Raw genomic sequence first — 13,277 nt, forward strand, 5'->3', positions numbered from 1 at the left:
TCTTGAGTTGTAGAAGGGTAGAGGTCCTTCCCCAAGTATCTTGGGATCTTGTTCACGAATGAGAGAAAAATGGAGCTGGAGATCGGTAGTTGGTAGTTGGAAGTCGGATTGGTGCAGTGTCTGCAGTGAAGTGAGCGCCGTAGTCAATCCTCATGTCTAATCTCATCTATAGTCACGAGCTCTGGGTAGCTCTGGCGTGATGTCACAGATACAAGTGGGTGGTGTCTGGGCTCTTCCTTCAACAGGATGAGAAGATCCATTATCGAGGAGGGACTCAGAGCAGAGCCATTGCTTCTCCATGTCAAGAGGAGCCAGTTAAAGTGGCTCTACCTCATGGGCACCTCTCTGGTGAGGTATTCCTGGCACGTCCCACTGGGAGGAGACCCGGGGAAAGACCCAGAGGGAGCCCCAGGGAGGGAGGGACCATGTTACTCGGCTGGTCCAAGTGGCTCGGCAGAGGGAAGTCTGGGTCTCTCTGCTTAGGTTGTTGCTACTCCAAATCGATCCTGGATTAAGTGGAAGATTGTGGAAGAATATCAATATCAAAACTACTGAAATAGCATCAATACTACAGAAATTGTTAGATACTTAATTTGCCCACATTTTCTTCAGGTAATTTCTTCTTTTTTTTATTCTAACACTGATATTCCAAAAATTAGACAAAGTTAAACCACTTACCTGCCAAATTGAACTGTGACACTTTTCCATGTTCATGTAATAAGAAATTTGAAAGGATGCACAACAAAAGTCCAAAACATTACGTTTATGTTTTTATGTATTCAGATTCAAGCACTGAAAGAGACAAAATGCGAGTGGACAATTGACCTTGATGGCCTGGAAGTGACACATTGGGGTGGAGCGGGGCCACTGTCAACGCTCCAATAGGCTTGCAGAGTCAGACGGAGGCTGTGCGCTGGTGCTGTGTGGCTGGTTGTAAGCAGAGACCAAAGGAAAACACCCTGGACTACTTCCAAGTTCATTTCTCCTTGCTTTCCTGTCTCAGGCCCACAAGTAGGAAATGATGAAATGCTTTACTTCCCCTCTGCACCTGCACCAGCATTTTTAAAGGTGACTCTATATCTGCACTTTATGCGTGTGTGTGTGTGTGTGTGTGTGTGTGTGTGTGTGTGTGTGTGTGTGTGTGTGTGTGTGTGTGTGTGTGTGTGTGTGTGTGTGTGTGTGTGTGTGTGTGTGTGTGTGTGTGTGTGAACTCATTTATGTTGCCTATATACACCTACCAACAATCTGAATATTGATGGGTCTTTGAATTGAGCTTTGGTTAAGGTTAGAGTCAGGCAGATATACAGTTAAAGAAATGAATTGAAGTCAATTCAAAGGCCAAAGAAGATTTACAGATGTTTTTTTTTAAATGTTTTAAGCATTTCTCATTTCGTTCGGCCCATTTTTACAACAAATACTACATTACGAAAACCTGCTGCTCTTCATGTGCTATTGTGGGTTCGGTGTGGGGTGAGGGTCAGAGTTAGGCTGTAGGAATCAATGAAAGATGAGTGGGAGTCAATTATTCATTGAAAAATGATGTGTAAGACTATCAGAAAGTTGAGTGTATCTGCCAAGTGAGAGGAAAAGGATACATACCTGTGAATATATATATTTTTCACAAACATATCTGAAAAGCATAGCTTGCATTTATGTACAGCGATAACTTGAGATGAGATGTTTACAGGAAGCCAGTTTGGAGATTGCTTGTTTTCCATCATCATCTAATGATAAATGCCCTCAAAAGCACTACCAGGCATGAAATTAGAGCCACTACCTGGCTAATAAATGTGCTTAAAAAGCGCCACCTGGTGTTTAATAAGTATTGCCACTAAACAATAATTAACCACCAGTGCTGCTTAAGAAACACCTGGTGGTGTAGTTTGTAACTCTGCCCTTCAGTTTTGACAGCCAGTTGGTTCGAACAGCTTTGAAAGATTGATAGTGGTAACGTGCAAAAGTTTTAAACCATCACAAGTTTATTTTTAACTCCGATTGAAAAATTTGTCAAGTTTCATCCATAATGGCTGAGAACCTCAAACCAATACATGAAGAAATCAGTTGAATATCCAGATATTCTATTAGATTATGCATACAAGCACAGATTATTGAACAGTAACAATCTGTGCCTTTTGTGACATAAAGAGGACTTTTCTTTTAAAAAACGAAGTTCTTACATGTGCTGTTCTGACTTTTTTCTAATTAAAATTGAGAAAATAATTACAGCAGCCATATAACAGCGCTCCTTTTCTGTAATTGAATCTGAGCATAAATTCGATTGTTCTGTTAATTCCTCAGAGGTATTTCATTAGAGAACAAATGGCATCATGAAGACCAAGGAACACAGCAGACATCCCAGGCAGAAAGTTGTGGAGAAGTTTAAAGCAAGTTTATGTTTATAAAACACATAAACTCACAGAGGTTGGTTCAATCCATTATCCTGAAATGGAAAGATTATGGCAGAATTGCAAGCCTTCCAAGTAGTAGCATTAATCAGAAACGGCTTATCATATGTGTTCCTATTGTCCTGCGGTCCCAGTCTTGAGCTAAACGTCCGTGTCTCGATGCAAAAAGCTGGTAGATTCAGACCCCTAAAGACTCACAGCTGCGATTGCAGTGAAACGTGTTTTTGCAAGGTCTTAACTCAGAGGAGTCGGATAGGAATGAAAACCACACAGCTGTCAGATTTTTCTTGTCAGAAATGTGGACACCTATGTATCTTTTTATTTCCTCTATTTTAAAACCCAAAATCCCCCAAAACACAGAACACATTATTTTTAGCTGTAACACAACAAAATGTGAAAAACTCAAAGGGGCGTGAATTATCTTTTTGTATCCCTCCAGTGTGGAGAGATACAAAAAAGGGAAGCACATTGGAGGTTTTCCTTTGGCGTCTTTAATATGCAGATCTTATATTACCAGTCATGTCACCTGGCAGCTTCATAAATGAATTTTGACAGCTAATTACTTCCTAATAGAAAGTATTTAGAGTATCATCCTGGTGGGTCTTTGGATTTACAATGGCTGTTGTAATATTAGTGGCGACTCTTGACCCATTAGACATTCACTGTGGTTGCCTACATTTTTAATTTCCCCACCAAAACCAAGTGGCCACTTGTCATTGTTTTACGTTTGTCGGCTATGAAATACGTTTTTAAAAATGTATATAAAAATGGCGTAATCATCTCGATGTTGGTGAGTGCACTGAAGCACCGGCGTAGTGTTCATCGCACCTTTAGTTTTTGCTGCCATTTAGAAAGAAACTCAGTGAGTCACACAGCAGAAACAAAAGAACTACAGACAAACGTTTGTGTTTGGACTGACTGTGGGCAGCACTCGGACTGTAATGAGGTCAGACAGGTTGAATGTGGTCAATTGGTGGCCAACACGTACACCCACGAAGAGATACTACAATGATGTTTAGTAAAACTAGGATAGATAGATAGATAGATAGATGGATGGATGGATGGATGGATGGATGGATGGATGGATGGATGGATGGATGGATGGATGGATGGATGGATGGATGGATGGATGGATGGATGGATGGATGGATAGATAGATAGATAGATAGATAGATAGATAGATAGATAGATAGATAGATAGATATAGATAGATAGATAGATAGATAGATAGATAGATAGATAGATAGATAGATAGATAGATAGATAGATAGATAGATAGATAGATAGATAGATAGATAGATAGATAGATAGATAGATAGATAGATAGATAGATAGATAGATAGATAGATAGAGATTAAGGATTAAGGAGATTAAGTCTTTTTGGAGCAAAACACAATTTTATCAAACACCATATTTAGGTTGTAATTTCCTGTAACATTTTGCATTGTGTCAATTTTGCTGCTTCTGGATTTTATCCTGTTTGTCTCATTTGCTAAACTCTCTGGGAATCCATAATAATCCGCATCTACTGCATCACCTGACAGCCAGTAACATCTGACTGCAGCGAACTCCCCACAGTGCCCTGCTTAGAGGCACTATAAACTCGTTCTTTTTATTGGTATAATAAATATTAAGAGGAAAATTCCTGAACAGTTACACAGAAGATGGTCTTTTATCGTCTGTTTTTCATCTGGGAATGGCGTGCTTTCTTTTTGGAGTTACCCTCATTAGATGAAGTATTGTTGCATTTCCAGGAATCACACTTCATAATCATGGAGTCGTGTGACTGACATCAGCAGCATCTGTCTTGAACCGTGGGATCATTTTGTAATATAGTGACTTTTTATAAGGAATGGGTTCATTCGTTCAACCGGATCCACGTTCTCCATTCAGCTCAAATTAAAATTACACACTAGCTTTATTGGTGAAATCTGATCTAGATTCAGAATGGCTGGGTCTTGAGAGTACAGAGCCCTGTGGTGCTGCTGGCCACCTGGTCACACACTCAAGTCTTCAATCTAACAAACTGTGTTCTGCACATCATGCCGACCTCATTACGACTTCTAGCGTCTTAGTTACTACATCAAACATCGCAAGTGGGTTAAAGGCAGTGAAAGTCCTTCCAAATGTCCAAATAATGAGTGAATGAATGCTATTTAAAGATATTAGAAGCCATTATGGTGTCCAATGCATTCCTTATTGCACATACAGATATGGAGATGTCTGATTGGAAATCAGGAAATTAGGTATTACCAGATATTTTAAATTCACAATCAATATTCCAACCCTGTTCAGTCAGAATACTGTCTCACTTTGGTCCTACACAATACACAAACCTGAACATTTAAAATAATGCTAACACTTGTAATAGAAATCATGTATTGTGGTGATGACGAGAAGATTTGAAAACTAGTTTAGCAAAACAGTATAAAGTGAAATATTTACCACTTTGAACAAATGAAACAGAACTGGTTTGTTATTTCAGGGGAGCTGTGACCATATGGATGTTATATTTTGGACAAAGTGAAAATAATGTTGAATTAGATCTTCTTTACATCAATCCGTAGTGTTAGCTTTGTTAGACTCTAGATCAATTTGACCCTTTTTCTCAATAATTGGTGCCCTGATATTGTCAGTGTACAATATTGTTTATTCCAGTGACGTTTGGTCAGGGGAGGCAAGTGAGGCAGATTCTCACCTGTCATGATGGAAAAACATAATAATAAAATAATTTATATTGCTTTTTTCACCCTGTGGTTTGTGCTGTAAAGTATTTATTTTTTATTTAGCTTAACCAATTCAGATTATTATTTTTTCTTCAAAATCACTGAATTTTCCCATTTTCCTATTCAAATGCTGTGAAGTGAAGCCGGTGAGGCAGCAGTGAGCTGAGACTCACCTGGGACTGATCAACATCTCGCTAACTGGCTGCCACTCTATGAGAGCATGCTCCTCCTGTCTGTACGTCGCCAATGAAATGGTACAAAACATTTAATATATGAACTGGTTCTCCATAATTTAGCTTATGTACATGATGTACAGTGTTTTTTGTCATCAACTGTGTGTAACGTGATTCGTTTGCTGAGGAGCAAAAAGAACCAGCAGAGATCAGACTGGAGGTGATGCAGGCAGTTTTCCTGCCTCATGGCAGGGGGCGCTCAGGATCCCAGACATTGAGACTCCACGACTGCAGAGTAAGAAACAATGGAGCTAGCCATGGAGCCTAGTCATGGAGCTAGCCATGGAGCTAGCCATGGAACCTAGGCATGGAGCTAGCCATAGAGCCTAGGCATGGAGCTAGCCATGGAGCTAGCCATGGAGCCTAGGCATGGAGCTAGCCATGGAGCCTAGGCATGGAGCTAGCCATGGAGCCTAGGCATGGAGCTAGCCACGGAGCTAGCCATGGAGCCTAGCCATGGAGCCTAGCCATGGAGCTAGCCATGGAGCCTAGGCATGGAGCTAGCCACGAAGCTAGCCATGGAGCCTAGCCATGGAGCCTAGCCATGGAACTAGCCAAGGAGCCTAGCCATGGAGCCTAGGCATGGAGCTAGCCATGGAGCCTAGCCATGGAGCCTAGGCATGGAGCTAGCCATGGAGCTAGCCATGGAACCTAGCCATGGAGCTAGCCATGGAGCCTAGCCATGGAGCTAGCCATGGAGCTAGCCATGGAGCTAGCCATGGAACTAGCCATGGAGCCTAGCCATGGAGTCTAGGCATGGAGCTAGCCATGGAGCCTAGTCATGGAGCCTAGCCATGGAGCTAGCCATGGAGCCTAGTCATGGAGTTAGCCATGGAGCTAGCCATGGAGCCTAGGCATGGAGCTAGCCATGGAGCCTAGGCATGGAGCTAGCCATGGAGCCTAGGCATGGAGCTAGCCACGGAGCTAGCCATGGAGCCTAGCCATGGAGCCTACCCATGGAGCTAGCCATGGAGCCTAGACATGGAGCTAGCCACGAAGCTAGCCATGGAGCCTAGCCATGGAGCCTAGCCATGGAACTAGCGATGGAGCCTAGCCATGGAGCCTAGCCATGGAACTAGCCATGGAGCCTAGCCATGGAGCCTAGGCATGGAGCTAGCCATGGAGCTAGCCATGGAACCTAGCCATGGAGCTAGCCATGGAGCCTAGCCATGGAGCTAGCCATGGAGCTAGCCATGGAGCTAGCCATGGAACTAGCCATGGAGCCTAGCCATGGAGTCTAGGCATGGAGCTAGCCATGGAGCCTAGTCATGGAGCCTAGCCATGGAGCTAGTCATGGAGCCTAGCCATGGAGCCTAGCCATGGAACTAGCCATGGAGCCTAGCTATGGAGCCTAGCCATGGAGCTAGCCATGGAGCCTAGCTATGGAGCCTAGCCATGGAGCTAGCCATGGAGCCTAGGCATGGAGCTAGCCACGAAGCTAGCCATGGAGCCTAGCCATGGAGCTAGCCATGGAGCCTAGACATGGAGCTAGCCACGAAGCTAGCCATGGAGCCTAGCCATGGAGCCTAGCCATGGAACTAGCCATGGAGCCTAGCCATGGAGCCTAGCCATGGAACTAGCCATGGAGCCTAGCCATGGAGCCTAGGCATGGAGCTAGCCATGGAGCTAGCCATGGAACCTAGCCATGGAGCTAGCCATGGAGCCTAGCCATGGAGCTAGCCATGGAGCTAGCCATGGAGCTAGCCATGGAACTAGCCATGGAGCCTAGCCATGGAGTCTAGGCATGGAGCTAGCCATGGAGCCTAGTCATGGAGCCTAGCCATGGAGCTAGCCATGGAGCCTAGTCATGGAGCTAGCCATGGAGCTAGCCATGGAGCCTAGGCATGGAGCTAGCCATGGAGCCTAGGCATGGAGCTAGCCATGGAGCCTAGGCATGGAGCTAGCCACGGAGCTAGCCATGGAGCCTAGCCATGGAGCCTACCCATGGAGCTAGCCATGGAGCCTAGACATGGAGCTAGCCACGAAGCTAGCCATGGAGCCTAGCCATGGAGCCTAGCCATGGAACTAGCGATGGAGCCTAGCCATGGAGCCTAGCCATGGAACTAGCCATGGAGCCTAGCCATGGAGCCTAGGCATGGAGCTAGCCATGGAGCTAGCCATGGAACCTAGCCATGGAGCTAGCCATGGAGCCTAGCCATGGAGCTAGCCATGGAGCTAGCCATGGAGCTAGCCATGGAACTAGCCATGGAGCCTAGCCATGGAGTCTAGGCATGGAGCTAGCCATGGAGCCTAGTCATGGAGCCTAGCCATGGAGCTAGTCATGGAGCCTAGCCATGGAGCCTAGCCATGGAACTAGCCATGGAGCCTAGCCATGGAGCCTAGGCATGGAGCTAGCCATGGAGCCTAGCCATGGAGCTAGCCATGGAGCCTAGCCATGGAGCTAGCCATGGAGCCTAGCCATGGAGCTAGCCATGGAGCTAGCCATGGAGCTAGCCATGGAGCCTAGGCATGGAGCTAGCCATGGAGCTAGCCATGGAGCTAGCCATGGAGCCTAGGCATGGAGCTAGCCATGGAGCCTAGGCATGGAGCTAGTCATGGAGCCTAGGCATGGAGCTAGCCATGGAGCCTAGCCATGGAGCTAGCCATGGAGCCTAGCCATGGAGCTAGCCATGGAGCCTAGCCATGGAGCCTAGCCATGGAGCCTAGCCATGGAGCTAGCCATGGAGCCTAGGCATGGAGCTAGCCATGGAGCCTAGTCATGGAGCTAGCCATGGATGGAGCTAGAAATTAATAACATCTACAAGTCTAAGTTTTATTGAGGTAATGGCAGCGCGGCTCTGCATGACATGTAAAGGAATAGCATGTTTGCCCTCCAGCTTTGCCCGCATGCGTAAAATTTCCTCATGTAAACAATAACATGCAGGAGGTCTATAATTGAAAATATGATTATGATTAAATCAATGCCTCGCCAGCTATGAACCTCACCGCGCGTCAGTAATTTATTCTCTTTTTATTTATTTTCTACTCGTACCACTCACATAACCAAGTACTTAAACAATGACATAGGAGTTTATTCTTTGTTATTGCTGATAACAAAATTGTCCCAGAAATTATTGCAGTAAATGACAATATTGTTGTTTCAAGAACAATTTCAAATACTGTATTGGTAATAATTCAAGTTTGCTCTCTCAAAGACTAATAAAATTAAATTTTATAAGAAATACTTAACCCAGGAACCAAAATATATTGTAAATATTCAAAATAAACACAACAACAAAAAAAAGAAATTAAAAGTAAATGAAAACCACACACACAGGAACCACATAAAATGTGTTGTGATGGCTCAGTAAGCAAAATTTTCTTTCAAAAAATAATAATGGCAAGAATGGAAATTATCAACTGATTTTAATTTATGATGTGATTAATTGATTAATAGCTTGTTGTTTTTGAGTATTTCCATAAATATCGGACATAGATGGTCTCTTAAATCATCAAACCCTGCGTGACAGTTTACAAAATCCTGGGTTATTATCTGAAAACTTCATTGCGCTGTATTTTTATTTATTTTGTTTCTAATCACCTTCTAGCTCGACAAATTATGACCCTAATGGAATATTATTTATTGGAGTCACATAACCACATAGAGTTACAGAAGACTGTGTGTCGATTGTAGAAAATCATTTAATATGGAAGATTAATCAAAGCAGGTGTGAGATATCCACCTGGTTGTTATGGTACAAAATGATCGAAACACGTTTTTCTTTCATGCACTATAAACACTAAGACCCTCTTATGTTTTATCCAAATCAAAATGACCAATATTATGTCACTTTAGTCTAAATATTTGAACACTTTCACATCTTTCTGTGAAAAGAGGGAGATTTGCTCCTCAATGTTTTTTTTTTGGCTTTTTTTTGTCTTGCTTTGTAATGGCCATTGTGCTTAAATTGACATTAGATGAAATAAACTCTGAAACTCTTCCAGATGAGCTCTGAGATTTTCCCCCGAGCTGCTCTGGTTTCCAAAAGCTTCCAGTTTCATTACTTCTGTAGCGTTGCCTTTCTGCTGCTGCCTGTAGAGACCAGTCATGCTCATCAGCGGGGGTTCTCAGTGGACTGCGGCACGCCGTCTCACAGATCAATAAATTAGAGCACGGTGTGTGTGTGTGTGTGAGTGTGTGTGTGTGTGTGTGTGTGTCTGGGTCTATTCTTGGAGTAGTGTGCACCTCTCTCTCTCTTTCTCTGTGTGTTTCTGTTTCAGGAAAAGCTAAATTGATGGCAGTTTGGGCCTTTTGTGCTGCAGCGGGTTTTATATGTTGTGGTGGTGTGTCGTCCACATGATTGGCAGGTGGTCTGATTCCAATTAAAGGAAATTGATAAGGCTTAAGAGCCTTGGCGTTTGGCTGACAAAAGTAGAAGGCACAAAGTCCTTCCTGTCTGGCACACAAAGATGCAACAACACCCACACACACACTCTCTCTCGCCATCTCTGGCTGCGTTTTCTACTTCCGTCCATGCGGGATGCCTGCGCACATCTGCGCTCTCGCTCTCATTTCTGCAGCCAGATTTTGTACTTCCTCTCACTTCCACAGCCTTTCTCTCTCTCTTTGTTTTCTTTTCTTTTTCTTCCCACCCCGTCGGATAAGTCCCATTTAGCTCAATTAGAGCTAAATGAGAGGCTGAGATGGAGATGAGAGAAAGCGGAGTTAGGCTGTGTGAGATAGCAGCAAACCTAATGTGAAACAGATGAAGAGGGCAGAGTGGGAGAAAAACAGGACACAGGAGACTCAAAGAGGGGGAGAGAGACGGAGACGGAGAATTCCCACTTACCGTGTCTGGTTTCATAACCAGTTCACTGTTTCCATTTATTGCGACGTGTCACTGCTCCACTTGCGCATAAGTGGGAGTCCATTTGACTGCGTCTTGATATTCCTCCTTCAAAAGCAGCAGAAATGGATGCAGGTTGCCGATGTTTGGGTAGAAGTGGGTCATAATGGGGCCGGGCGATACGACTTGAAGTTTTATCGCAATATTTTGCCACTATTGCGATAAAAATAAAAGTGAGGACAAGTACTATTTATTACATCCTTTTTAGGTAACTGTGTATCACTTCAACACTGCTGTTGAAAAACATTTAGGATGTGCTTCTTTAAGACACCAGCCTCATGAAGAAGAGTGATTTATATCGCTCTTTAAATTTATTGGCATTTATTGATGCTTTCACTCATCTAACAGTGAAGAAAATAGTAAATCTATCAAACCCAGCAATAAGGAGGTTTTAAAATCCTTAATTGGAACTTATTGTGACTACAATAAATCAAAATCCTTGAATTTTATCGCGATAAATGATAAACGATGCGATAAATGTCCAGCCCTGGTTCACATGCAGCGAAGCCACGTTGGGGACGTCTTTTGAACTCTGAGAACTTGAGGTTGGGATTATGCTGAGCTCATCCTAATGGAGCTTTTGAAGACAGTCAGAAGAAACTAATCCATTAATGATTTAGTGCCAGAGACACTTTTAGACTCATTACGATGAGAGGAACTTTTCTCACTGTGAAAATGCAGTTAGGAACGGCAAAGTGTGACTTGAAAACGAGTGATGCTTCTGCAGATGGCGTCCACTAAAAGCATCTGGTTGCGAAATAAATAAATAAATAAAAGGAGGAGGCTAATCGCTGATTATGGATTCAGGAAGAATTTGTTTGAGCAATCTGCCAGAGTGTCCTTTGAGATCAGAGCAGCATCATCAGTTTGAGAGAGGGGATTAGAGGACACATTAGCAAGACATAAAAGCTCGTAAGTGTGATATCTTTATTCTGTAGCTCATCCGTGTTTTTTCATCGACTCCTGAGAAAACGAAACGTTCCCCTCGAAATGAGGGGACCGATTTGTTAAATTATTCCAGGCTTCTGCATAATTTGCATCGTCACTTTGCAACTCTGATGAAACATTTAGTGGGTGCCGTTGGCGACCTCGCATTCTAAGCATTTGCAGGATCAGAGAAGCGAAACCGGTTCACATCCGAGTCCCGGCGTATCCCACCGCTGCATGTTTTGGACTCGGAAATGTTTGAAATGCTCCTGAGAGGCCGCAGCGATTTGTTGGCGGATTGGGAGAGTTCGTTCCCGACGTACCAGATCCCTACCTGCGTCTGCATGCAGCCAGGAAAAAAGGCTCGGATTGGCAGTGAATATTTCACTGCAGTTCTGCTCAGAGTCCCTCGCTGCAGATGAGTCAGCAGAGATGACAGAGGATCAGGCAGATAGAGTTGCTTCGCGGCTCTATTTCAGACTGTCAGCGAACTGTTGTAATTACAAACACACTGTTCAGTCAAAGCTCAGACTGCATGCTCTTCGTCTTTACAGAAATAAAAAAAACACCCACCAGAAGTCTTCACAACATATTGTTTGTTTCTAGAGACATGCTGAATACCAAAAACAGTATCAAGTGTAGGAGAAATCGATCCGATACAAATCTAGATTAGGTATCTGTGACCGTTATTTAGATCTGTAGAGTCTAATTCAATGTTTTAAACTGAAGAAGTTAACGCATTATGACCTAAGTTATCTCCGCCTGGATATTTTTGCTTGTTTTAATTGTACGCAGTGCTTTAAATGTCCTGTGAGTAAATATATTTGCCCATTTATCTGTGAGGACCGGTACTTTCAACCTCTCCCAAGTTATTTTTGCAATATACTGTCTATTAAAAGAGTGCCCATGAGAGTTATCAAATAAATTTGTAATTTAGTATTCTTCTGGCTGTGCGTTTGAAGTCCAGTCAGCTGTTTTTCTGATCGGTATCGGCTGATACTAAACCTCAGATATCTGAATCAGATGTGAAAAAAAGTGGATTGGTGCATCCGTAAATTTTAACAACAATCATCGCAGTGTTACCAACTTAGCAACTTTGTCGCTCTATCTGTCAACTTTTCAGACAAAAAAAAAGACACCTTCCAAAATCGGATGTCGAAGGCCAGACCTTTTAAAAATCAGTGATTGGCCAGAAAACTGCAGTCGCTGCCTCTGGTTAAACATTAACTGCAAGGTTTCAGACAACAATTTAGGACATTAGTGCCCTTTATCTATTTATTTATTTATTTTAATTTTTTAAAAAGGCATTTGTGTGAGACACGTTTTTATGTTTCTGCCAAAGTCCAGCCTTAAATCCAGTGTTTTTCAGAAGATGCAAGTCAGTGTTCACAGATGCTCGGCATCGTGTCTGACAGGAGCTTGCGTTGTTTTTCAAAGAAGAGTGGGACGCATTCAGTGTCTGAATGTACAAAGCTAGTAGACAGATGCCTCAAAAGACTTTCATCTACAGCTGCAGGGAAATGTTCTACAAAGTATTGCCTGAAGGGTTTTGAATATAAATGGATTCTGCTTTTCACAGGTTTTTATTTGTCAAAAGCAATGTGAAAAGCTTTTTTAGTTTTTCCTCCACTTTGCAATAATCCACTACTTTATGTTGGTCTGTTATATAAAAAACTCAACAACATTCGGTGTATTTTATGCTGAAATATTTTTCTGAAGTGTTAAACTGTTGTCATCCTTATAGAGCTAAATTGGAGCCATAAAGTTTGTTCAAGAAAAAAAAGACAATTTGAATCTGTAAAGTAGTTTTGAACATTTTCTTTTTCATTTTTATGTTCTTTTTTTGTTTCAAACCTTTTTTTAGTTTCAAATAGTTTGTTTTTTCAGTTTCAAATCTTTATCCTGCTTCTATTTTTTTCATTTTCTAATTTTTTTTTCTCGGATTCAGACCTTCATTTTTCGATTTCAAAACTTTTTTTTTTGACTTTCAAATATTTTTTAAAACTTTCCTTTTCTTGTGAAAAACTTAATGGCTTCTCTTTCTTTTAGCTCCATGGATCACCTCTGAACGCTCCGAACAGTGACATGTAGTTTATTTACGTCTTTCTCTTCAGTGCAGTTAACGTCTCTCTCCTCTCT

General features: G+C 42.7%; 1 protein-coding gene across 5 annotated transcripts in view; it reads left to right on the forward strand.

The window, feature by feature from the left end:
* Positions 1-13,277, forward strand: part of psd2 (pleckstrin and Sec7 domain containing 2) — a 42,132-nt gene that overhangs the window by 2,139 nt on the left and 26,716 nt on the right. For 4 of the 5 annotated variants that reach the window (XR_008606257.1, XM_055034340.1, XM_055034336.1 and 1 more), the window contains exon 2: positions 784-1,068. The exons of the other annotated variant lie outside the window; for it this stretch is intronic. Coding sequence is in view for 3 of the 4 variants with exons in the window: in XM_055034340.1 (XP_054890315.1) it covers positions 1,027-1,068 (42 nt within the window). In the remaining variant the exon portion in view is untranslated. The remainder of the gene's footprint in view (positions 1-783; positions 1,069-13,277) is intronic. 5 annotated transcript variants of the gene reach the window in all.

Source organism: Poeciliopsis prolifica, unplaced genomic scaffold, assembly GCF_027474105.1.
Source record: "Poeciliopsis prolifica strain line A6 unplaced genomic scaffold, Auburn_PproV2 SCAFFOLD009, whole genome shotgun sequence".
NCBI lineage: Eukaryota > Metazoa > Chordata > Actinopteri > Cyprinodontiformes > Poeciliidae > Poeciliopsis > Poeciliopsis prolifica.